The 27,852-nt window shown below is 49.0% G+C and overlaps 1 protein-coding gene across 5 annotated transcripts; it reads right to left on the reverse strand.

Annotated features, from left to right (window-relative positions):
• On the reverse strand, nt 1-27,469 carry LOC121590578. Of its 5 annotated transcripts, none has more exons than XM_041910373.1 (5): nt 27,428-27,469; nt 1,476-1,594; nt 816-1,377; nt 580-731; nt 1-448 (listed from the first exon to the last, which is right to left on the reverse strand). In XM_041910373.1, exons 2-5 carry the CDS (start codon nt 1,548-1,550, stop codon nt 290-292), a joined length of 948 nt encoding a protein of 315 aa, XP_041766307.1. In that variant the 5' UTR covers nt 1,551-1,594; nt 27,428-27,469; the 3' UTR covers nt 1-289. The 5 variants fall into 5 exon arrangements, with proteins under 5 accessions (XP_041766307.1, XP_041766304.1, XP_041766303.1 ...); XM_041910370.1 differs by lacking the exon at nt 27,428-27,469 and adding an exon at nt 18,300-18,394; XM_041910369.1 differs by lacking the exon at nt 27,428-27,469 and adding an exon at nt 18,185-18,394.
• Between the last annotated feature and the right edge of the window lie 383 nt (nt 27,470-27,852).

Genomic DNA, 27,852 nt, shown 5'->3' on the forward strand with positions numbered 1-27,852 from the left:
TCTCTGTGTGTGTGTGTGTGTGATCTCTTATTGCCCAGCATTGTTCCCTGCGAGCAGTTCCAACACCGCCAGAGTCGACGCGTCCACGTTTTGGCGTTTGATCCCGTCAATCACCCTATTAATCTCACCATCAGCCATAGCAGGTACAGGTTCGCGCGCCCGCGAAAGGTCCTTTAGATGGCCTATCGCGCGCCCGACATCCTTATGCCTAATGTACGGTGAAATGGGTGACTGAATGGTATCAACTTTCGCCCGCGATACACTTCCGGCCCGTCACAGGAAGTCAATTTTAAGCTTGATGGCATTGCGGATGGCCACGCTGGCGATCTCGGCACAGTACGCTGGCGGGCTTTGGTACCGCTGCCGGCGTTCGCTCGCCCACGTTTCGGTAGAAGCGGTGCTTATCGCTCAACTGACTATAATAGTCCTCGAAACTGCCAAGCGGTTGCTGTAGAGATGGAACGTTGACAGAATAATTGAATGATACGATTCGTGAGTGTTTCGCGGGAAACGATTAGGCACACGGCGACCAGCGAACCAGGCACCGATTTCGTTGGCGCTGCGCTTTTGCCAACTTACCGGCGAAAGAGACTCGCCCGATGAACTGCCCGTGGACGGGGCCCAGCCACTGTTCCAGCTGCCGCCAATGCCGCTTCCGTACGGCAACGACGACGACGACGACGACGAAGGTACGTGATGGGTTGATGGATAATTGTGACCATTACCGACAGCTGCAACGAATCGCAACGAAATGCCCCTCAGTAAAACGCCTAAAGGTATGCATCGCCGCACTACAGCCTTAGCGTCAACCTTACCTGCATGGTAGCTCACAAAATCTTGAGGTAATCTCTGGGCCCATCCACCGTCCAATGGCTTCGGTGGGCGACTGTAGTGTTCGTACGAGCCCAGCGGGACCTTCCCCAGCTGGACCACTGCTCCTCCCGCGTGCGGTTTCTTCTTTTTGTAGTCGAAATTAAACACGGCATAGTTCGGCAGCCGAAGTTCCTTCAGGATCGGTGCCTTCGGGATGGCGTAATGGGGCGGCCGATGATGGGGATGATCATGCAGCAGCAATTTGTCACCGGCGTGCGGTATCAAGTACGTCGTATCGACCGTCGCCAGCGCATTGTGGTCGTACTCGCCCTCCGGCGAGATGTACCGATTGTCCGGCGTCTGCACGACGCGGAACGTTGGCCGTACGGTACGGTGCTGGTGCGGGTACACCTGGTACTGGCGCTGCTCGAGCAGCACACCGTCCGGCACGGCAATGCCATCCTTCTGCAGCCGGTTCAGCGCCAAACGGTCGGTTAAAAAGGCCGAGTCCGGTATTTTGCCTCCGGCATGCGGCAGCACTTGCTCGCGAAAGAGTTGCCGTTTCTGCCGAGAGGGTTGAGAGAAGGGGGAAATGGGAGAGAAAATAGCGTTCCATCAGTACCGTACTCGAAGGTGGCCTTACCATGATGCTACACACTCACCCTGATTATGTGCGATAACGCGTAATACTTGCTGAGCAAGATCGAGATTAATATTATGTACAGTGAAACCTTCATCCTGCCATGCAGAGTAGCCTTTCGGCTGTGTATCGGGTGTGGTTCTGGAAAATCACAAAGCAACAACGCACATACTATTAGATTAAATGAATCATTCGTAGAATGGACGCAAAAGCCCGCCACATTGATATAGCAGCGTCCTAGCAGCTACATATGCATCGAGCGTCTCTCAAAAGTCAATCGAATAAAAAGAACTCTAATGCTCCATCGGCCTAACACCCAACAGCCCAAACACATGCTGCAGAACGGACATAGTTGCTCGATGCCGGGTTTTGCCATCGGTGGCTTTTCATAGGCCCCCCAAAACAGTCACGCAGTGGTACAGTGTGCAGTGTATCCTATTGCCACAATCCAACCAAAAACCATTCCCTGAGCTCGTAAACGTAATTAAACCGAATGAAAATCAGGATTTTGGCCTTCTTTTGTTTTCACTGCACGGACTGCACCCACAACGGATGCCGATGTGTTACCCGCAAATGATCTTCCTTAAGCTCTTCAGTCCCGCTACCACCCATCCCCCTCGGTCGGGAACGATGTGGGAACCAGAGGAAGATATAATTTATCCACCCATTGCTCGTCCGGAGCTCAAACCACGCCAGAACGGCACTGAGCCACGGCTACACCTACTGCTCCCCGTACAACACTTCGGGGCAGTTGTGTGTCGACTTTCGCTCGGTTAGGAAAATTGAAATTCAATGCATAACGCACGTGTTCGAAGTGGACAAAAGTTTTGTTTCGTACGAAACTTGTTTGACCACAAGCGCCCAAAACACACTTACACACACACACCCTGTGCTGCTGTTGCTACCGGCAGCTGTTGTCGCTCGGTGGACATTTGTTATAATGAGGCCGAAACTTATTCATGGTTCACCCGAGGTTTGCAGCATCTTTGCCGAACCGAAACTCCATCCTACGACGGAAAATATCATCCGCATTGATTTATTATTCTCACTTTATCATATGTTTATCCGATTATAGATAGCACATACAAAGGGCCGGAGAAGCTTTCGGCAGTTTTGCACCATATCCAGCAACAACCCGACCAGACTCCCTCAGTGTACGTATCCTGTTTCGTCTCAATCAGCTCCCGCCAGGCACCACAATCCGGGAACTGCTTCGGAGATATTTCTGATGAACTTTCAGCAATGCTCGGCGAGTACACAGAGCACACCGGTATGCTTCGGACGAAAGCCCCCGAGGAGATCATCATCGCCTGCACCGATGGCACAGAGTATCGGCCGGCGTTTCGGTTACGTGTCCATGCGGCTACGCACAAACAATAAACCAGTGTCGGACGGTATCGATTGCAATCCGGTCAGGTACCGAGAAAAGTATCACGGAAAACCTCCAAAGAGTTTCGTGCATGGTAAATGCAATCGATATCTCGTACGTACTCGCTCATCTAGCCTCGGAAATGGGAACGGAGTGCATGGGCTGGTCCAGCCTCATGATCATGCAAGGAATGTGCTTTCCGGCATTGTATGTGTTTCAATTGAAACTTCATTGATTGAAATACATTCGCTCGTGGTGAACCTTTATGAGTGAACTGTTGTACTTAACCACAAGCAACATCAATACTTCCTACGCATTATTTGTAGTGAGTGGGTATATTCCCTTAAATTAAGTCCACTCCAATCATTTGAAGCTAGCACGTCACTTTCTGCTCTTGTCTGTAAGCTACACTGAATCATTCTAAAGCATCAATCAACCATCAACCGCCTCGAGCAACAGATGCAACATTGCAGTTAACATCGCAAAACATTCCAATCATCCCATTGGCAATTTATATCGCGTTCATTCATTAGAAATGATCGCCTTATTCACCATTGTACATCTATGCGTGACTATGCTTCACTTCACGCCCCTAACGTCACGGTCAATTACAGGCAAACCCAATCTTCTCTAGCCGGGACCGCTGGACACGCTGTCCTTCTGCATCACTTTTCCAATTTCCTCTCGGATAAATTTTAATTTAAACAAAGCACAAACGAAAGCACACTGACAAATGTAAATCAAGCCCTTCCTTCCACAAGCTACCACCCTACCGACGAGGGACCGTATTTTTTCCCTTTTCCTTGAACGTGCGAAAAGAATCCTTTCTTTCTGTCGCAAGAAAAGCTTGCCCGGTTCGGACCCTCGGATCTACGGGTTCGCCCCTACCCTGCACCAAAGAAAGGCAAGAAACGGCCGTCTGTCCCCCAAAGGAAGTCGAATAAATAAAGATGTCTTTGTTTTCTTTTCACTCGCCGCACATTTGCCCGTAGCTCGACGGGCTCGCCGTGGTGGGTTACTTTTGTTGTCTGTTGTTATTGTTACGCTGTGTTGTTGGTGATGATTCTTCACAACCGAACGCCACACTTCCGTTTCCGCTCGGTCACCTTCCCGGGGCTAGCCATGAGCGGGAGCTTTGTTTTCTCTTTCCCTCTCTCCCTTGCGCCCGGTCGGTGGGACGCTGCGGACAAAACAAACCACCCACATAAACATCCTCGACAGTTTCAGGTTCGCCCAAGGGAGATACCGGTTCGATCTGGTGAGTAAGGGGGGGTAGGGAGATGAAAGGACACCCGGCTGCAAGCAAACCGAATCCAAAGCCAGTGTACACCTCACCCTGGTGTGAGGCTGGTGAAAAGTGGCAACAAAAACCTTTTCCTAGCGATAGCAGATTGTTGACTGAATGGCTGAATGGTACTTGCCCAAGGCAACAGCACGCTGGGCAGGGGACGCGGGCCACGGGGACAGCCAAGATGAAGCAACGGTGGGTGGATCATGATTCACTGGCACCGGTCCCGTGGAGGAAAAGCTAAATAATAATGAAACAACAACATGGAAGAAAATTAAAGGGATAAAAAGGAAACCCAAGTGCCATTGTGTTACAGCAACCGTGTCACCCGAAGCAGGTATCTTTTTTCAAAGGTAACCGAGTCCCATCCTGACCTGTCGCCAGGCTGAAGGAGCTCACGGGTCCCCAGCGCAGGATGGATGGGTTACAGTGACCGCACCGGACGCCCTGTTTCCCCCTCCCCCCCCAGAGCCAATCGGACCGGCTCCTCAAGCAACGGCGAAAGGGGAGAACGGGGAGAACATCGTTGTAAAACACTAACACCAAAGAATCCGGTGTTAAATCTACGATGGTAAATAGTGGTAACCAGGGCGAATAAAGCATCCGGAGCGTCAGAGCAACCGACCCTGCGAGAAGGGAAGAGAAGTAGAAAACCCCCCAGAGAAGCTGAGCCCCCAAGCCCGCAACGGGAATGATGAAAAATGACAAAGGAATAGAGAGTAATAATTGAAGTCATACAAAATAGAAACAAATGCCATATACCGTATGAATACCCATTTGGCGATTCCACACTGCACACCTCCCACCCCCAGCCCGCCTTGCAGCAGAAGGTTCTAGCTCAACGAATGCTTTCTACTTTTATATTTCCTCGAAAGCTTCACCACCGACACGGGGGCTATGCGAAGGAGTGAAAATGTGATTCCGTATTCCGATGGTAACATCTTCCACCCAACCCTTTTACCGGTTGAGACACCTGTAAGATCTCACGGTTTCCTTCGGTCGCTTTGGTCTCGGCATCACCCTTTCCGGTGCTATGGTGGTTCGGTTTTGTTTTGACGTTAGAACAAAACCAGAAACTGGAACCCTCATCACAGCGCGACACTTTTGTCCAGCAAATATAGCGCCAAAGAATGGAAGAATGGGTGCGAAAAATTACTGCACAGCCACACCCAAAGCGTCTGCGGCGGGGAGGAGCAAGACCCATACAACACCCAGACGGCTCTCGCCGACCCACAGCTGTGACGAGTGTTTGTCAAGGATTTGAAGCATTGTCTAGAACTAAGTCCCGCTCACAGCTCTTGCCACCGCGATCATGCACCCGAGTTGCAATGGCTGTGGGACGCCGTGGTAGTCTTCAGATGCAAGTAAATAAACACGTCGAGCTGTCGAGTGTTTGAGGTGTTGGAGTTCAATGAAAACTTTACACTTCATCTGCAGGAAGCTGACAGCACAGAAGACATCGCATCAGACATTCGATTAATAATAGATGGGATGTTTTTTTTCGGAAACTTTTCCTGGGCGGCTTTTTTGTGTGTCCCATAAGTGGCGCTCGTTTTATGAGTTTGATTGATGAAAGTGCTCTAGGCAATCTTTGAAGGAGTGTTTTCGTATTCGATTTCTAATGGAAGAACGAAGAAGATTGAGGACCAGGCTTAAGAGGTTTTCTTTTTACCAGCTCATCTTGCTCTGCAACAGCAAGGCAACTCTTCTCAATCTCTTCGACAATACTGCCCCAGTAACAAACCCTCCAACGTACCTAACAAGTGCCAATGGAACCGCACCTACCTACGAATGGACTTTGTGTCGATCAATTAGCTCTGCACTCAGCAAAAACTGCCGACGAAAGCGTCCCAGCCGAAAAGGGGTCGGGTGATACCGCTTGCCCGAAAATAGACACGTCACCGAATGTTTGCAAAAATACCACAAAACCACATCGTCCCGGATGCCCGACCGTCATCAGGCAGGGATGAAACTATTCTGCAATCGCAGCTGATGCTGTTGCTGGATTTTGATGAACTCGTACGCGGTTTGGGGCATTGGACGAAAAGACGACGACGACGACGACAAAATTCCACTCCCAATCCCAGTGTCTCTGTGCCTCCTCAGCATCCACAGCGACTGTCGAATCTTTTTCGACAACTCCCACAGCACCCGGGTCGGTGCACGGATCGACATCATCGTCCTCGTCGTGTAGAAACCACGGTCAATTATTCATTAGCCACATTGTGTCCACCCTTAGGAGCACCGAGCACTCGCAGCGAGCACCCTGGACGGACGCACCGAGTTCTTTCCAGACAGACTCGGCCCGTTGGCCCGATGCAGCGAAGGCGTGCAGGGGGCAGGGTCCTTCTGGACACGACGTGAAACAATTTGCAGCGGATGCAGGGCCATATGGAGTGAAGTGCTCTTAGTGCTGTTGGGGAGCAGTGTGAGTGCTCTAAGGAGGCGCTATTCGTTCCGAGTGGACTTTCAGCAGTGTGGCGTTTGCTGCCGGTGGCGCTACTGCTGCTGCTACTGCGTGCTACAAAAATACCGGCCATCATTAGTCTTCATTAGTTCTCACTCGTGAATTCCTTGTGCACGAGGAGTGGCCCTAAAGAGTCCCTGTTTGCTTCACTTTTCGGGGTGCATTAGAAAATGGGGCACACTGCACAGTAGTTACCGTGAGATGATATCTTCCCGTTTTGGGAAAATTCTTCACAGCACGGAAGCGTTACATTCATAATTTGCTAATTTTATGGACTTTTCCTTGAAACGTTTCCTCCCGTTCAGAGCTTTTCACTAAACCACTGTACCTGATGCCTACATATTTATTATTGCCCCAGCTCGATAATGGGACGGCACGATTGCTCGGAAGCGCTTATCCACAGTCTATGACCCCGCAATAAACAATTAATTCACACCCCGCGCAGATCTCTGTTTGGCTAAATTAATTTCATTCCACTTCATGGGCCCAAGCCCCATCACGCAGTTCTCGCTGCCTGCCGAAACCAAACAGTAAACCTTCGATACCATCTTTCTTTCGTTCCCCTCCCCCCTCCACCCCCCTCCACAAACCCAACGAAAGTGCCCAAATTTACGATAATTGATAATTTTATAACAATAAAAATTAACTTCAACCAACAGCGCGGCCGTCGGCAGCTGAAACGTTACAAACGCTGCGGCGATGGCGATCGCTCCACTAAAACTGACGTACACTTGAGGATGAGAAAACGCCACGGTGGCAGCAGCAACAACAATATCGAAATTAATATTCATGAGCAGAACGTTATTTCCAAACCGTACCGTATTTCTTTACAATGTGCTCCACCGTCTTGTAGTGCCGGGTGCCGGGTCCATTTCGAGCAAGAAGTGAGCTTGTGATGAAATGCACGGCTCTGGGCACCTACTGGGGCCCAGCGTGGAGTGGCAAAAACACGACCAAAGTCAAACCAAGATCCCATTTTCCTCCGCCTTTGGATCCCCCAAGAGTGGATCGCCGAGGAAAGCGTCCTTCTTCGACCGCGAAAGCGATCTGCCTTTGCTACACATCACTCTAGTGGGTGCGGCATGTGTGTATGTGTGCTCATAGTTTGCCGCTTCTTACAACTATCTTCTCTTTCCATCCACGGTTTACACGAACCGTGTGCGCACGGTCATCACACACACAAGGAGAGTCCCGGTGTCCGGAGAAGCTGTATCACTTCGCTACCGGCACTGCCGGTTATGTTTCACCAGAACTCTGGTTTAGTCGTTAAGTGTTATTGGAGTTTAAAACAGTTTTGCTTTTATTTATTTAAAAAATGCTCCTCCCCAACCCCTAGCGGACCAGAGGTTTTACCTGCCACCAGGGCCAGTGTGTGGCTGGCAGATCGTTAGGAAAGAGGCAGAATCTGGCTGCATCAGAACACGGCGCGCAGAAGTGGCAGTACCTGATTTCAGCATGATAGCGCCAATAAATTTCCCCCGGAACGAGCACTTACACACAGCCAGCAAGGGGCCAGTGGGCATGCGAAAGTGAGCAGAAGCTTTAGTTCCCCTTCTGTTGCGTACCTCTGCCCCCGGAAACCGTTTTAGTGCCACCGATGGGAAAAATATTTATAGAGATATAATTTTCCTCCGATGATTATCTTCTTCGCCCTGGCCTGGGACGATTACGGCGCCAGATCTTTCGTGAAGTCCATCATGGGGACTATGAATCACTATCACTTTTGCGCTCTTCGCCACGGAGCGCTTTCACTGGGTAGTTAATTTTTCTGCTGCGATTCGGACAGTCGCTAACGAACGACGGAAAAGCTCAGAACAGCTACGGGACGTGACTGTATAACGACGCGCCCGCATTAACTTATTACGGTTGTTGGGAACGTTTCAACGACTTGGTGTGTTTATCTGACCACAGATGTAAATAGTAGATCACTTCATTTATCTTTTTCCTCTGTATTACATTCGATATTTATCAAATTTCGACTGCTTCCTTAGCATTGTTATTGGATGTACGAAACCATCTCAACGAAAGGATAGCTCAATAACCAAAGTCATCGTACATCGGGATCAAACACATCGGGCATAGGTTCAAAGGTGCATATTAACCTCGGCCACTGTTTCTGATGTGACGCAGCACGGTATACCGACCCGTACTCTCACATTCCCCGACCCCCCGCACACTTATTGATCAAACAAGCTCAAGTGCACAATCTCATCAACAAAGTTTCGCACCAGTCCTGCGGCAGCAAGCATCTCGGGACGATTCGACCGGTTCGAGATACAATCGAAGCGCCGCGGCGCTGCGTCAAACACACTTCAAGAGATGTATCGCCATTCGTATCGTTTCGTCGTCGACATACCTTTCGCAGAATGCGCTAATGCAGGCTCGGACACGCGGCCCGATAATCAATTCGTTGCATGTTTGCATAACCGTAACCCTAACTAACGCTCATCCGCTGCTGCACCGGTGTGCTACGGTCAAGTTGCAAGTAAACCCGACACTGGATCGAGTGGCGTGAAGCGATGATGGCATGATTCGTATTAATTGCCAGAAACTCTCCTGTTGCTGCTAGAACACGATGAGTTTGTGGTCCAATCACTAATTATATTGCGAACACATATCGGCTTCATCGGCGTGGTAGAAGATGAGTTTAAGTTTTCTATTATACTGTACTTGCTTCATCATTTTAAGGATTTAATATTTATTTCATAATTGTCGGACACTACGTCGTTAGGAGGTTTTCCAATTTCTTGGCATTTTTCAACACCTTTATGAGATGTTTAAATATCTGCATGTAAACTCAATAACTCTCTAAAAAAATCTTTCTCATCCACAGCCATCCACTTGCCATCCACTTTGGTGGGAAAGAAAAATAGAAGGAATCCCAGTACCCAGCACTGTCCCCAGAGGAGCACAAAAATCAACGTTCCAATAGGCCACCGGGCGCCTCTGGTTCCACTCAAAAGCTCATCTGTTTTCACATCATGTTTATCATCGATACGGATCATTAATCGTTCTCTGGTCGTTTCCGTTCGCACCTCCAATTCCTTCCCATTCCTGCTCCTCCTCCTATGTAGACCGTCCAATATTAGACCGTCCTACCACAATCAGTCCTTCCGCCCTGCGAACCTGCGAGCACAACAGGCCTTCCTTCGGTAGGTGCAAAATCTACATGCGGAGCAAACGCATTCACACACACACACACACACACACACACACACACACACACACACACACACACACATCCAGTAGAGATATCGACACCGATTGCTCATTTGTTACGAATTTTCGGGCGGTCGATAAACTTTTATGGACCAACCTAGAGCTCTATCTCTTCCAGCACCGTTGGACGTTGGACGGTGTGTCCCGGTTCGTTCCTTTTTTTTTGCTTCGGGTTTTGCAAGAGTTCGTCCGTACACATCAGTTCCCCCGAACGGTAAAACCACACTTTGCAAGAGCTTTTCCTCCTCTAGCAAATGCCCGCAAAAAGCTCTAACCGCTCGTCTGGACCGCTGGACAGTAAAAAACCCCCCCATTGGCCACATAAATTGAAGCCGATTGATATCCATCGACAAGTGTCTCTTCCGCCCAGTGCCGAGGTGGATGGACGGGCACAGCCAAGGGAACGCATTAGGGAGACACATTCGATTAATCGATGACATCACTTCAACTAGTTCCCCGATTTGTCGTAACGGTTTCCCTCCCATTGCTTAGCGAAACTAAACGCCCAATGGGGCACATTACTTTCCCGAGCCTCTTCAGACGCGAACGTTTCTCCACTCGGCACTCGAAAACAAACGAGTTCCGTTGCGACGCGCTCAGCCTCTCCATCTCACTGCGCACGGCCCGAATTAACCACCTCGAGTGCTGCGCTTACGGCCTGTGGTAAATCACATTAAAAGCTTCAATGCCACCGTGTGCATAAAGTGGCTGCTGTTGCTCAAATTAAAGACATCGTTTGCGATCATTAAAGTGGGGGGAAGTGGCTTCATATTTCCCAACGCACAACGGCGTGTGCAAATGCATGGGTTTCCAGCACCGGCAACATCCAACCCACGGGCAGCGACATGATGTAAAGCCATTCCACGGTAGCTCGCGAGCGTTTTGTCATATTTTCATTAATGGAGCACCGACGCTATCTGATTGCAGTTGGGTTGTTGTTTTGGTATGGCCCTTTTCCGAAGCCACCCAATACGCCCGACGACCGCGCATCGTGCACACGCGTAATGTTGCGCGCTAACGCTGTAATTGAAAACTCCGCAGGTTGGAGGATTCAAACATCCATTCCCCTCACCTCCCCCCCCCCCCCTCACACCATCCCAGTGGTAAAATAAAACGACTAATGAAAAACGAATCCGTCAATGAGGCAGCAATGCGAACAAGCGGGAGATGAGCCGGAGCATGGTAATGGCAGCCGTCGAGCAAGCCTTGCGCCTTGCCCGCGAGCCCGATGGCGCGTACACCGCCGACACGCTTTTTTCAATTTGACAGAATGATGAATGGCACCGATGCGGGCGAACGGGAGCTTCATCTATTGCAACATCATCTCTCTGCCTCGACGGGGCCCATCATCTTCTTCCGCGCGCGACCGTTTGCCGCATTTTTCCGATCATCTTCGAGGCGGCTGCGCTACATACACACACACACGCGCGCGGGCACGCACGTTGTTTCGCCGAAATCGCTCGCGAGCCATTTATCAGCGCGCACACGTCACGAAATGGTAGTTAGCTGCTAATAAATTTCCATCTCCCATTTGGAAATGAGATTATAATGCCCCCACGACGGAGACCACCCCAGAGCTGGGCGTGAGGTTTTGTGACTTGACCCGCCCTACAACTTTTCTTGCCTTGCTTACGTGTTGCCCCTGTCCAAATTGGAAGTGAAAAGTTCCCGATTTCAAATGAAGATCTGCTTTCAGCACTTGCCAACCTTGCTGGGTACGTGGAACCTGTTATCGTCATACACGACTGTCACAGACCGTTCAGTTTGGCTTCCTTCCACGAACTTATCAATCCCAAACTCCCCCCTGCCACCATTTGCCAAGCGATAACGGTGAGACATCAGCTTCTGTCCCAAAACGGTCGGAAAACCGTTGGCAATCGGGGAGGTTTGCAAAAGTGCCTTCGTGGTTTTTGCGGTTCCCCGCGCCAGCCGGCGTCGCTACCCCGAAGCGGTGTGTGTACCCGGTCTGGCCGGTGCACGGGACACGGCACGCGAAAAACAAACGAAACGCCCGCCGCACGCGCTCACTTGCGGTGCGCGGGCGAAATCACACCCATAAATTTCCACCGGCTTAGCCGTGGCGGATTAAAATTGAATTTATGAAATTCGTGTTACGCCGCACAGTTACAATCATCGACTCTTCGAACTGGTAGATAACGGGTGGAACAGTGTTTGTGTCCGGGCGGAAACGAATACACTAGTGTGTGTGTGTGTGTGTGTGTGTGTGTGTGTGTGTGTGTGTGTGTGTGTGTGTGTGTGCGTTGGGCGAAGTGAACTTTCCCAAGCGCTCGGATAGATTCCTTTTTGCCACGATGGGAACGATGGGGCGATGATGAACGATTCTGTGTTGGAACTGGAATTGTGCTCCTCTCGCTTCGCTGCCTCTGACCCCCCCCCCTTCCCCATCCCACCTCTGAAACGACGCACTTTATGAACTGTAAATTACTAGTGCCACATGGTAGGCTTTACAGTGCATGTGTTTCGCAATATCCTCTCTCGCACTCATTGAAGCACTCGGAGCACCTTCCCCTCAGCCCCGGCTAAACTACAAAAGCCGATAATAAGTCGCGGTCGCGTTCGTCGCCAAATCGTACACTGTAGCGGCTAAATTATTTACAGCCAGCGGGCGCTACAACCCCACCCCCACTACAATACCCGTAAGCCACCGTCGCCCGGAAAGGTCCGCATACGTCATGAGCGACACACATCCAGCGGCCCACACCCGCTGCTCGCGCTCATAAATCCTTTCCAACCGCAATCCAGCTCGTTGATGTGCGGCGGCCTGTTTGCCGAGCGATGATTGAGCATTCCGGGCGCCTCCGTCTGTCAATTTCGTGCTAAATCCCATCCATTTGGTACACCGCAAACGTGTACGTGTGTGTGTGTGTGTGTGTGTATGTTTGTGTACGTGTGACTTTTTTCCCCATGTTCTGGGAGAAACTTAATCGATGGGTTAACCACCCATCAATTTCCATGCCATGAGAAGGGTTTAATAAGCATTTTCCAAAATTATGGACATTGGTATATTAGAAACACGGTTTAGACAATTCGAGAGAAGACAAAAACACACACCGATAGATTGATATTTACGACACACCCACAGTACTTTCCCATTTTCACTAACTAATCCCTTTTTCGATCGATAACCTTTTGACCTTTATAGGGGCATTCGAGTGGTCTTTTCCCTGTCGTTGATACTCCCTTGGCGCGTAAAACTGCAATTCAGAAAATATCCTTCCAATCATCCCACTCGGTGTGTGTGTGTGTGTGTGTGTGTGTGTGTGTGTGTGTGTGTGTGTGTGTGTGTGTGTGTGTGTGTGTGTATGTGTGTTTCATCACACATCAGTCCGGAAAAGGTTGACACAGAAGGGGAAAAAAGTGCTGTACTCACACCGGTAAACGTGTCTCTGCATTGCAACAGTTTGCACCATGCACTCGTGTACTGGCCCCAGGGTTGCGGTGCAAAACTTTTCCGAACGAGAAGCCGTATAAAAAAACCCCCCTGCCATCCATCCATCCGTGCCAGCATGCCGGGTGGGCCAATCGATTCTTACTCGATTGGCTACCATCGTGTGTTGGTTCGTTCTGCGCCACGTGCAAATCACATCAAGCTATGCACACGCAATCAAATGTCCATGCTTAATTGCTGGCTGAAGGAAAACGAGTGCACGAGATAAGTGGTTTCTCTCTTTCTCTCTCTTGCTCTCCCTCTCTCTCTCACACACACACACCCTTTCTCTGTCTCTCACCGTCATGCATACAAACCGCAACATTACACGGTGTGACAAACGTGTGTCCGGGCGCGATCCTTTCCGTTCGGAATGACACGTATCGGACAGAACCACACACACACACACACACACCGTTCGCCGTGGGACCATGTCCTGCCGGATGATCTTTCCGGATTGGTTCTGCCGGTGTCGCGAACCGCTACCGTCTGTGGTCAAACACACACACACGCGCAGAGACCGTGGCTAGAGGCAAAACCTCGAAAACATTCAGATTGGTCGTGCGGGAATCCTCTTCAGCGTGCCTCAGCCTTAGCAATATGCGTTGAAATTCTTCCCCAACCTGTTGTCCGACAACTTTTGGGTACAACCGAACTGTAATCATGGTATGGTATTGATTTCCTAGCGGCATACCCATGACAACAATTGCCCTTGCTCGCTTTAGCGCAGCATTAGCAATGCATCGTTTATCGTCCATTAGGTACAACAATTTCTCAAACCTCACGCAGACACAACATCCATTACGGAATTGAAGTATCATTTCAGGGTCAGTGCTGCAATCAGACGCCGAAAGCGTGTCGTGCGTAAGCACCCACAGGTCGCGGGAAATGGTCAAAAGTTATGCTCAATTTTAAGCTCCACCGTTGCCTAGCAACCACAACGATTGGACGTTTCAAGATGAACAGCATTCAAATTGCTGGAAAAGCGTTACATTGCCATAGCACCCCTAATGAACCGCTTTAGGTCGGTTTGGACAAAGTGAGTTTTTTCCTCTTCTCTCTGACCTTTGACCGTTGCCAACCGCGTCGTACGGAAAATTGGTATATCTATTGACGGTTGCTTCTTGTTGCTATTCATTTATTCTGAAACGCGCATTCCTCAGCGCTTCAAAAGGACTATCATTTGCTTACATGCGCTGGACAAGCTTCCAGGAGCTTGTTACAGTTGTTTCTGGCTGGCGACAACCTAGAGAAATTGGGTAATGAGACCAATACTCTCCAAAGCTCTGTCGTCATTATTTAGGCCATGGTTATCTCCACAGGCAACTGTTTGATGATCCAAGGACATGGACGTTTTTCTCTACAAATTATTTATGTGAATGTTGAAACTGATTTCGAAACTCATTTTACCAAACGGTGCCGATTTTCGAACAATTTCTACCGAAAAATGGGCCTTACCCACATTCCCGGTAATTTATTATCGGGTGGTTCCCTTACACCAACGCAAACCCTCCACAAACAAGTGTTAGTGCGGGCTAGCATCTAGACCATTGTAACATGGTTCAACCATACAGCCGCGCACTGGAAGTATTAAATTATCAATTAAAATTTAATTACTCATTACAATCTTTAACGGTCACCTTTCGCGGGTACGTACGGGTTCGCGGGTTGCGGGACAGCGCCGTACCCCGTTTAGATTGACAAAGTGACAACTTTTACCACGAAACCCGTCGGCGAAAGCTCTCTGCCGGCGCCGCCAGCTCCATCCTGAGCAAGCGTTAATTTAACCTTTCCCAATTAACTTTGCCTTTTGCTTGGGCGGATTACAGCACGCACTGGATGGGAAATGTTTACAAATCCCTTGTCATCTATTTTTATGACACTTGCGATGCGGAAACGAAACGATCGTCCACATTTCGGTGCCATTCTCGGTTGCTGTACGGAATGGCGTTTGTATTAATGTAATGATTCTCCCGTTCGGGAAGTCGTACCTTTAAAGTGGCTTACAATTATACTCAACTGAACTGTTTAGCTAAATGTTGCAGCAATCGAAGGGAATGCGTTTCACAACGTCGTTAGTGATCCAAAGCATTGCTTCTTTCAACATTATTGGTTTGCTGCTTTCAATACATACATTGCCGCGTTACATGCCAGCCTACGGGCAGTTAATACACTTCAAACGTTTCAGTTTCCGTTCCGAAAGCAGTTGCATAAAATGGCACATCAAAAGTGCGTACAATTTTCTCCAGAAACTCATCAGATAATTGCATTCATCGCAGCTTCTCATCGTTTCCCCCGTCATTCAGATGCGGGTTACGATTGCGTAACCATCCTGCCCAAGATCGTCCCACTTCTTGACCAGCGGCAACAATTGGCTGACAATGGGGAAAGCGGCCGCTTTAAATGGAACAGAAAATCAATACCAATCCATTCCTGCTTGTCCTGCGCCCCTTGAACCTGCCACAAATCCAGCCAAATGCTTCTAATCGAATTAAACTTCCTTTCGATCGGCGTTCGATGCATGCCAAGTGGTATAAAAACGGAAGGATAGGCGAACGGGCTCAACGTTTGCTTTGAGTAGATTTTTTACTCCTCTCATCGTCTAATCCAATCTGAAGCATTTTGAACGATGCTAGCAACGCAGCCATACACCCTCCAAGGATGCGCACACACACAGTAGTGCAGAAAAAAAAACTGTATACTTTGGCCAACAGGATAAAGCAATGAGTAGGGACGGAAAGGCGCACAATCAAACAATGCAACGTGCACTGTGCACTCTAGGGTCTAGAGTCTGGAGTGAAAAAGAAAGCACACAATGCAACAAATTCTAGCTGCAATGCGCGGCTGCTCGCGGAATGTCTAAGAAACTGAGGGCAACAATCATAAAAATTTAAATTGAATGAATCCACTGCACAATTCTTTCGGTACGCTACGCTGCTACTCTCCGTTTCTGGTCCTGTGCATTTGTAACGAACCTTTGGTGTGTAACTGTTTTGACCATTTTCTTTTTACTTCTTTTCATCGCATTGTCTCATTGCAGCAGACAAAAAAGCCGAACGTCCCAGGGCAGTTTGAAGAATTTACTTTGCTTCTCCGTTGATAGTTTAAAACTTTGGTAGAAGATTTCCATTTTGAAAGCTCATGCTACCACAGTGACTTCAACAGCAGACCTTGACATAACAACAAACTGATAACTTCATTTAAAAAGCAAACTCTTATCTGCGGCCAACCAGCCAACGGCCAGCAGAAGCCTCCGGGAATCGAACCCCTATCTCTCTATGCACCTGCTAACGTCACTGCATCGGTGTTCCATAACCGTAAAATTTGCTTCATGCCTCTCCAGCCCCCCCTCGTAAGCGCTTTGATAACAATCCTAACGGTCGTACATTAACGAACCTGTCTCTTCAGCTTCGGCACGAGAAACAAAAGGTTTCGGGCGCCACCGGGTTGCACATAATAACCGTCTGCGTGTGTGTGTGTGTGTGTGTTTCTGTGTGCGTATGTGTATGCATTTTCTCTGCGAACGCTTTCCTTTCCCCATCTGCGTTTATCTGCGGGCTCATGTGAGTGCGAGCACACATTAGCATAATTTCGTAAACATTAACGCAAACGCCGAAATCGTCTGCCGTCCCCCAAACAGCGGCCCCGTACCACTAAATGCCAGTAGTCGCATCGCGCACAGCAGCTCGGCAAAAAATGGATGCGATATGCCGGCCGCCAAGAAAGGCAGCCAAATTTATGACCACCTGACCTTAGAAAACGAGTGACGAAGGCGAGACGAAGGAGAGAACAAGCGATGTTGTCGGGAGAAGCGTGATTTCGGGTGCGCGTGTGCAATCCAGATACCCCGCTAAACGGCACCGTGAAACAATAGATCACCCGGCCCGATATGACTGAGAAAATTAACAACACCCATGGGGATGATCCCTTGCTCCGTACCGTGCGGCAGGAATTAAACAATGCGAAGCGTGGCATAAAAGTCGATGTACATTTTTTGTTTCCTTCCAGTTGTTTCAAAACCACCTTTTTCCACCGCTCTCTCGCTACCAACAGTTCATTGCATAATTGCACGTGCGAATATTGCACACCGTAGACGGAGGATAGACCCGATCTCCTGATGATCGATCGAAAACGAGATTCTACAAAGTACAATCTCCTTTCATCGTAACACAAATTTGCACGTTTCGAACCGAGGGGATTACGATTAAGGGCACGAGTCAGTATCGGATACACACAGCGCGGACGATCATTGGAGGTGTAATCGATGTTGAAAGTAACTGCGTCCCACTAGCACTTTTCTAAATGCTTTGCCCGTTCGGGCAGAAGCGGCGCTACCACGAGCCTACAAAGCCCCTGAATACGAAAACCACCAATACAATAAGCCATTAAACTGGTGCTTTAGTTGCCATGGAAACGAGGGGAGCGTGGTTTGTGTTTAATTTTGTCCCAATCGACCGATCTAATCCACCTGAGAAGGGCTGAGAATCCTATGGCATCGGTTTGCACTATTGCGAAAGGAGAAAACGATCACGATCACTCCCACCGTCGATCTGCCTTTCACCCGATAAGCTGTACGGGGGCAAGCTCAAGTCAACACCTTTTTTGGTATTTCTTCCCTTCCTTCCAATGTCCCACAGCAATCATCCACCCATCGATCGTAACGAACACTGCACGGAAGCGTTTGCCGAGCCTGTTGCAATGATTTATGAAATCCCATCACACCATAACGATCGTCCGTGCCACTCACTACGAATCTTCTGGGGTTGGGATTTGAGATAGTTTCCGGTCGCTATGCTACGATAGCGGGGTAACCGTTTCACCTCAGCTTAACATTGGCACCTGTTTCGGCTGTTATGTCACTGGCAGTTCACGTCGATGTCGTATTTCACTCGTTCAAACATAAATCAGCCCGCACCCGAGCGGCAGCTTCCGTTGTGTACCTAATGATCCTTATCGTTGAAACTCATCAATCACCAACAAAAAGCTCCGCCTCACTAAGCTTCCCCAGCGTTCACCACACTTTCTTGCACAGTTTGCTTCGATGGAAAGCCGTACCGAGCTGAACGAACAAACGACTTCAACGCAGGATCAAGCGACGAACGTGATCTGCTACACAGGGGCAGCCGGACGCTATGCGCGGTGCCGAACGTTCAAACACCAAATAACGCCATTATTCGCCTTGTGGTTCAATTTTATGAAAAACAACCCCAAAACGAGACCCCCGTCACCGTGACGCCACCAAACCATCCGTCCCACTCCGGGTGTCGCATGGCATGGATCGTGTTTGAATCTTCAGCCGCATTGTAGAGGGTTCGTGCGCTTTGGCCCGCTGCACTACCGACCGGCCCGTTTGCATTCTGTTTGCTTCCCCTTCCATTCAGCTGCTGCTGGCTGTAGGCTGCCGCTTTATCCGCACCGAGCGACACCATCATCATCATCATCATCGTCATGATCGTTCATGGCTCTTTCTCTGTTTCTCTAATTCACGGCTGCACGTGCTCATCGTAGCCGCGCTTCGCTTGTACTTACGCCGTGCACCTTCTTTCTTTGTATGAGAGATTGTAGCTTTGTTGCCTCTCCACTCGCCCGCCCCCACCGAAAGAAGCTGGTCGATTCCAGCCGACTGCGGGCTCGTGCTCGTGTTGGAAACGACCCGCGCCACCACAGGTGAGAGGGTGAAGAATCATCCCTACCATGGCGATGGATGGTCTTGCCGGCAGCAGATCTTCATGTGAACTACTTTTGATCAGGCGCTCGCTTGATGCACAATGTGCGGGTTCGGAAACGCTAGCAGACAGAATGACAGAATCACCTTCAACGATCGGAGCGCTTGTGAGCGTTTTGTTTATTCACATGTCTAGCAGATCGAGCAACAAGTGTATCGATCGTGTAGGTGCACAGCATAGAGCTTTAAACCCCATTAATCACGCAGGAACGCAAGAGGAGAAAGAGATTTGTTAACACGCTAAACTGACACAACACGGCGCAGCCTGTCCATAATGTCGCTTGAATAAGATATTGTTTTATTAGTGTTTTAACCTTTAAACAGCTGTTAAATGGATAATTGTCTTTAAAACATCACTCAATTATGCAAACAGATACGCGGTCCAGCAGTTTTCATAATTAAGCATTTACCTCAACACACATCCCCATTACCGGTAATTGTATTAATATTATTTTTAAATTAATCATTTAACAGCTTAAATTATCCTCCCAATACTACGAAGGCTTAAGCAATTATGGTTCGATAATTGAACGATTCCACCTCACACTGTTGCAAACGATTTTTAAGATGATTTTGGCACGATTTTTTTCCACTGCACCAAAGACATGATGTAAGGTCGTGATGGCTCGATCGGCCACCATTTTCCACTCACCTGGGCGCGAACATTCATCATGCCTCAGCTAGCAATTTTCTTCGCGCGAAAACTGTTAAATTTACATAGTTTAAATTTGCAAACCAACGGAAAAAAATGCCACACTCACACACTCCAAATTACAAAGCAGAAGCTCTGGTGCGCTCGCTCGATGGCGAAACGTGCTAAAACACAGCCGACACAGCCATCGACATCGAGGGAATCCTTTGCCGACCTCCAACCATATCCCACCATCAATCAATTGACATGTCAAACTTCGAACGGCGAACCTGCTTAGAAGGCGAGAAAAAAGACAAAAATGGTCAATAGACGCTGCCAATGCACTGGGCTGTCTGGTATCCCTCCCCAGCTCACGATCGGATGGCTCCCTCGGCGTGAATGCAACCGTGCAAGGGAAAATGTATCACGAGAAAAGAATATATTTCTACCGTTCCATTTACGGAGTCCCTCAAGGCCCATTTGCACAGTCGGCCGGCGTGTAACTAGCTGGCCAGGGTGTGTGTGTGTGTTGAATGGATGGGGCCGGCAGGTGCGAGGTGTTCCTACACTACACAATAGGAAGATGCGCGAAGCATTATTGGAGCAGCTGGAGCTACTCACGATCGAGCGTAGCGCAGATGGGGTCACACTTAAGCGAAGGTAAGTCTTCGCAAGGGTTTTGACACCTTTAATTGTAGCTCCGTCTCAGCTGTGTTGCCCCGGAGAAGCGCTCTGCCGTCTCGAGCTCCCGGAGGTCAATTTCGTGCCGGTGGCGAAAGAGCTCCAATTACCTGTTCGTTGACATCGCGGTGGATGTTGCATCGGTCGAGGAATTTGCATGTGATCTCCAATTGACCAAGGCACCGGATCGACTATTAACCATAAAACGGTTCATAATACTACCTTCGATTGACTTCAATGAGCGCGGGAAAAAACAGCGAACTCTCCAGAGCCACCAATAAACCGCAAACAATCGATCGTTATGGAAATGAACACGTTGTTGATGTTTGGGAGTTGCATATGCATGCATTACGACCGATACAAAGTCAATCCAAACAAAACGGTAGCATCCGGGCGCAGGCTCGTGAAGCGTACATTCAAAAACATCTCGTTCCTACCTCTCCCTCTTTCCCCTGAAATGCCCCAACATGTGAGCCACGAGATTAGCTCTTGTGAAAGGAAGAACCTTGAGGTGCAATTACGCCGAACGTATGCACTTGTCCAGCTCCCGGCGAAGAAGAAGCAGAAGCAACCTAAAAGACCCAACATCCCCCATTACCAACTTCAAACGGTTGGATTGATGATGATTTCTCGATCTCAGTCGTCAGTCACGTCGGCCCTACACAGCAGGCCCTACAGCGCTAGTGCGCGATCATACCAAAATAAGCTCACTTTTGTGGTTCGCGTCGAAAGGATCCGCGGTGAAGAAGCGATCATCGGCGCCCACCACCTCCGACTGCTGTTCCGCATTCTTCCTGCCCGATCGCCCCAACCCGTCAGTACATTTTCTCTCCGGTCCAACCAGCTTCGACACAAATCATATTTACCATACCGACCGTCCCTTTTACCAACAGCTCACCTGTGTGCGAAAGTGAACGGTTCCTTTGGTGGGTCCGAGCGTGCTGCCGTAACTGTGTTACGGTCGCTTTTGTAACTCGAGCTCGACACGTTAACCGTGCCCGGTCACCAAAGGGACACCAGCAACCGTCGGCTAAGGGGTGAGAGAGAGGACACAAATATCTAGACACATGCCACATCTCGAACCCTTCTTCTTCTTTAACCCCCGCGTCGGATGAATCCCCTCCTCCGACCCCAAACCATTTGGATGCGTTTTCTTTTACTAGCGCACAACCAGGAAGGTAAATCGAATCGCTTACGCTAGGGTAGGATGTCAATCGATTGGACTGCCCGTTCCATGCCTGTCTCTTAACGAAGGTCTTGCCCAGCTCGGTCCAAGTGGCCCCGTAAGAGGGTATGTGATGCGTTAGACGAGGCAAGCAGAGCAAAATTCGAATCAATTCATGCCGATACAGCACCCGAGACCGAGAGGGGCGAATGTGAACCACGTTCGTGCCAGATTACCGGTACGAAACGATCTCTCGATATGATGCTAATGATAGATTCGTTTACAATATCATCCCTCGCTGGGCGTGCTGGGCGATTACTTTGTAAAGATAGCACCCGGTCGGTCAATCGCGATCGTGTTTCTTTTGTCGTCGCTTTACATAACGCCAGCGTCAGAAGCGAGCCTTCGGCAAGTCCAGTTGAATACGGTACGCTTTGGATTAAATTAATAGATACATAATCTGTTGGTTTTAGCTGCCCATTCAGGGTGTGTCTGTACGTTTTGTGGGAGCGATAATTGAACATTACCCATTTTCCGAAACAAATGTCTGTTGCTTTCTCCGTGGCATCTATTGTGCAGTTGGGTTCATGTGTGAGATTTTTGTACGCATTCACCGCACTGCTTTGTAATAGAATCAGTTTGTAATTATCTAAATTGCTCTTAAACATTTGTACGAAGCTTTTAGACGGTGCCGAATTATGCCGGCGGCACGCTACACTCTACAAATAGAGCAATACATTTCAAAAGACGATTAATTTTAAGCTGTAAATAATCGGATGCATTCAATACTTGCAACACGCTCCCGGGTAAGCCAAAAATCCGCTATCAAAATTCATTTTCACTCACAGTTTCCGCACGTTTCGCGCTCGCTTCCTATCACTTACACAGTGTGCCCAGAGCATGGCATCAGGAAACCAATTCGCAATTCGCACCTCAAATTCGCGCAATTTGACCTGCCCGCTTTTTAGTGAGCTTTCGCTTAATTGAAGCCCACCAAAGCCCGTGATGAGTTCCATCAATAAAAGGTGGCTTCGGTTCACCTGTAAGTAAAAGATGGCCACTGTTTTGTGGCCACTCTCACCGCATCGGTTAGTTCCGCTCGACAGCTGCGACAGCGACTGTAAGCTCGAACCGGTCGAATGAAAGTGACAACGGGCTTTTAGGGGTGTTTTTTTTTTACTTTACAACCCTTCTGATTTTAACGAGCAATAATCATAAATGCAATTACCGTTTCTGATGAGTTACGAAAGGTAAGGATGATGATGCTTACCGTCGATCGAAAACCGTTGTGGGTGGAAGCGTTGCTCGACTCGCTTGCCCTGCTCGCCTGCTGCTTATCAGGATGCACTTTTTTTTTCTTCTTCTTTTCGGTGGAGCATTACTTCACGCGACCAACTGCACCATTGGGCGGCGGGCCGTGAGAACTGCACCATCGGTTGCCACCGTTGCGCCGCCGAAAAGCATAACAACGGAACTAATTTATGCGGGAACAAGCGCACCACCGAGGGGCTGGTCACACCCGCCAGGGGTCACATTTTGGCGGAGATCACTTTTTAAGCAGGGCCCAACAATTAGTCGCACCTTTTCGCACAACCGCACATCTCGGTGTATCTCGATGTTAGGACTCGATGTAGCGTTTTTGTTCGCTGCATGTTCGTTACAGCCAACTAACTCGATGTTGGCAAAGATAGTGGAAAGATTAGCTTTAAACATAGATTATCGCCCGCTGGGACACGCTGGGTGGCGGTGCCGTGATACTTTCAACACACTCTCATTCTCCCAGTACTGGGCGTTGGCCTCGATTTGCAGCGGCAGTTTCGCGAAACCAACCAAAAACCAACAGCCAGCCCCCCGTGCACCATAAATCTGCAAAACATGTTGGGCTATTCAATTTTTAGTTTCTTTTCGGGGTTGGCCACCTTACACCTTCCACCACACAATAGGCAACGTTACACTCCGGTCCGATTTATATGCATGCCGGTGCAATGAATAATAAGAAACGGCCCAGCAGCAGTGCAGCAACAACACGGCTTCGCCAATGAACCGTCGCTTAAGGGGCTGAGAAGAGAATGTATTTAAAAATGTGTTTATAAAAGTTTGCTCACAGCATCGTTGTACGTTGGAGATACATCTGAACGATGCAACTAATGATAACCGGCCAACGGGGAAATAAAACTAGCCACCAACAACCGCTCACCTGACCGCTGGCTGCATGCCTTCACCCATAGAAGGAAGAAAGAAATGCGCTCCAATCGGTAGAAACCGCGTGAAGCTAATAGAAAAGAAGACTATCTCGGCGCGGACACTTAATTGCGGTGACTTTTCCCTCCGCTGCCACCATGACGATTGATGACCGACGGGTTAAACATTAAATGCAGTAAGCAACAGAAGAAGAATAACGAAAAAAAAACCATTGGCGAATGGCGAGTGGAGTGGAGCGGTGGCGGACGATGATAACTTTTTAGCGTTTGCAATATTGCGCCATCACCCTGGAAGCGGGACGGTTCGTTACGTCGGTCCTGGAGTGACCGTGTAGTTTTGTGGAACTTCCCTTGTTAACGTTCCCCCTGAAAGATAGCACTTTCGATTGAATCTGATGGTACAATTATTTGAATAGAAGCTAACAATGTAAATGTGATACGGTGAAAGGGGATGCTTTTTTTATTAAATAACACTCTTGGTGGCTTTTATATGTGAGCTCGTTTTTAATTACATTATCCAAACATGCTGCTCCAATTGTAACAAACTTAATTTCTAAACACAAAATAAAACAATCACCCTTTTTGTGATGCATTCATAATTATCGCTTCATTTTTATTTGCCTAACACTCCAAAGAGCAGGCTCTACCCTCCCACAATAGATACACTTTACTGCTAGTATGTAATTATTATTTTGTATAATTTCAACCCCACACTTCTACCCACACACGCACTCACACGTACTCGGCAGGGAGATACAATTGAATAAAAAGCGACGGAAACGGACAAACAGTCGCGTACACGTTGGCTTATTTATCCGCGCGATCGTTACTGATCGGCTCCTCGGTGCGTACACAGCCACCACGCGTTCAGAGCCTAATCCATTTGCGCCAACAACCAATGCGCAGAGAAGCTCCTCGAAGCTCCTCCATTGCTGCTTCTGAACCGCCCCACCTCCGTTGTGCGAACATTGTGCAGACATTGAACTGGAAGGTCGCTTAATTTTCAATTTCATCTTCAAACGACGCACTCGGCAGCGAATGGAGTGATGAAATGCCGTAACCGTACCCCGTGCCGTACCGGGCTGGTCAAAATGAGCAGCGCGCATAGCAGCTAACGAGCCGTTCCGCAGCCTCAAACCGAACCTTTGCCCGATGGAAGCTGAAGCTGACCCGGTGTCATCAATCGCATCGCTCTTGTGGCGGGTTTTAAAGTACGAAAGTTACCCCCAGTAGAAAGCATGCGGTTGTCCCCTTCTTCTTCGAAGACTAATCTGTCGAACGTGTTGTCTAATCGCACACACACACACACACACTGTCCCTTTGTTCCTTTCTGCATCCTCCTCCCCTTCTTCTGTTTCGGGTAAAGAGGCACGTGAACGCGAAAATTAATTAACATCAGTTCAAGAAACACACACCGTGATGGATATGCTTTTGTTTGTCTTTGACTTTGACTGCAAGGGGCTTTTGGGGGGGGTGGGGGGATGCTGCACCCATCGGTTTTTGTTGTTCGGTTCAATTGATCAGCCGGGCTGATAAATGCGAACCTATTCGTTAGGCGATGTCAATAAGAGTCTGCTTGTTGAAGCGGTTGATTCAATTACCAGCTCCCGTATCGATTTCTGTCCCATTCTTTTTTTTCCCCCTCAGCATAAACAAAACTGGTTTCCTCTATTTATCAACCGGCAGCATGATTCGGTCGTGTACATTCAACAATATTTGCCCTCCACCCAATCCTACAACAACGTCTCCTAGCAACTGCAGCCCCCTTCTTTGCCGGTACTGTTTTCGGCGAGCTTTTACTTCAAATCAAAGCAACTCGATTCCCCCCAAAAAGCTACACAACATCGGTGGAGAGGGAGGAGGAGGAGACTGGCAGCATAAAAGCAACGACCCGCATCGCCCAAACGCCCAAGTGTTTTCCCTTTCTCTCTCTCTCTCTCTGTGAAGTCTCTGAAGTCATCAATGATCAATGAGTGTCGGGTGAGTTTGTGTGGGGATGTCTGCATTTGCTTTATTTAGTTATGCCATTTCGCCAGCATACGATGCTGGCCGACAACACCTACCCGTCACCACCACCACCACCTTGGCCATGCCGGCTCCTGTTGCTTGCTGCTGCTCCGATCACCGTATTTTCATCACGATTATCTCGCTATGGCACGCGTTTGGTATGCCGGGGCAAAGGGAATACACCGGCACCTGCACCAGCACAATTATAGATGCCCTTCCCTTTCGATGTCTTTTGATGGCGCGTGTTTTCCCGCCCTTTTGTTGTGGGTGACGCAATTACACCTGTGCCGTCGTCGTTGTCGTCGTCGATCGGAACCCCTTTTGTTGGATTCCATATTGTTAGAAGGGTTTCGGTTTTGTTGCCGTTGGTTTTGTTTACTCATCACTTTGATTTTTCCCCCCTTTTCATACTCCCAAACGGCAAGATGTAAGATAACGGACGCGAGAAAGTTAATACACTTACGACGACATCAAAACGAATGACATTACACATTTTCTTTGCGTGTTGCAAGTTAATTGTAAGCTCGCACGCAAGCACTCCAGTTAGCTGGATGGCTTCACAACTTGAGATTACGCTTGCAGCCACACAGCATGGAAGAATGATGGTAGTGCTTTAAGAAAAGGAAAGCTATCTCAGATATGGCCATATAAGGAGATTGTTGTAAAAACAGACACAATGAGAACGATAGTCGATCCGAAAACGATGTCCTTCAGCCGCAGTTGGCAAATTCCTCTTGGAGAGTGTCTCTGCCGAGATCGAGACATTCGGCACTGAAGTTCAGTGTCGAGCGAATGTAACCTTCTGCGCGAGGATGACCCACACATACCAACCATAAGCGACAGGGGGAACAAACTATTTAGGAACAACAATCACCATCTCGAGAGGACATGATTGTAACTGAGACCAAACCATTCGCAAACGCACGCACTTGCTCTGAATATCATTAACAGCACACAAACACTCACACTCACACACAACAAACACTCATATCGCAATTGGCATCAAAAGCACATCTTTTTTTCCAACCCGAACTTTATCCGCACCATTTATCTTCCGCCATTCGTTTGCGCAATGATTCGCGTTCGAGCATTCGCGACCTCGGTACCTTCTTGCTCGCCATAAACCTGCGCACGCAGATACACTCACACGCTCAAGATCATAATCGACGCTGGGGCGCGTGGGTTGCCTTCACCCGACACTCCGTGCTCTGCTGGTGCGCATCGGTGGTGCATTTGAATTTCGCAAGTCCTTTGATGAGCCCGGTACACGGCTCAGCTGTACAGTCCTATAGCAAAAACCCGCTATTTCCATGATCGATTGAAGCAGCAATGATCTTCGATCTTAAGCGCTTGTGTTCGAGCGTATGTGTGTGTGGTTCACACCTTTCTAAACGCTTCGCATTCCGTCAAGATAACAAACGCCACGTCCGATCCAATTGGCCGGAGGGGTTTCCGGCCCGCGCAAGGTCAGCCGGGTGCATAAATTATGCTTCCGAACGATCTCGTTTCCCTCGTCCGACTTCCGCCCCGAAGGTGCGTTCCCACGAGCTACCTGTACGTAAATCGTGCGTGTGTGTGTTGATCGTGTTTCATCACACGCAACACGGCTAAATGCCACCGAGCTGTGTGTTGGATGGTGTTTTTGGGGGAGCATTTGTGACACTCTGTCACATCCTGCAACGACGAGCTAATTGTTGCTCCCCCGTGGTTCCCCGTGTCCGATCTTAATCGTCCATTCTGACGTGAGCAATTAATCTGTTGCTTTGTACTTACCCCCTTACCGTACCGCTGAGGTGGTGGCAGGAAAAAAAACATCCTCTCCAACCCCCATCCCGAACCGCCAACAGCACCGTCAAACGCGAAACTAATTAAAAGCGACACCTTCGAAACTCGGCAATCGACACCCGTTTCAAGCGGCATTCGATCGGGCGCCAAAGTACTTCTTCCCGCCGGCACCCCTAGCTTCTTGCGGCCGCCTTCGCGATGGTGCAATGTTAAAGTGCTTTTCTTTCCGTTTTTAGCTTTTGCTTCCCAGCGCAACCAAACACGACCGGCGCGCCGCATCGAACGGTGAAGAAACACGTGCCGTTCCCTGTGCGTTGGGCTGTTGATCGAACGTTTGAACGGCGGTTTATTTTTACGATCCACAGCGTACAGGCATCGTTTCCGTGGTGTGCTCTTCGCCCGTTTTTAAAGAG

Source organism: Anopheles merus, chromosome 2R (assembly GCF_017562075.2).
Source record: "Anopheles merus strain MAF chromosome 2R, AmerM5.1, whole genome shotgun sequence".
Lineage (NCBI taxonomy): Eukaryota > Metazoa > Arthropoda > Insecta > Diptera > Culicidae > Anopheles > Anopheles merus.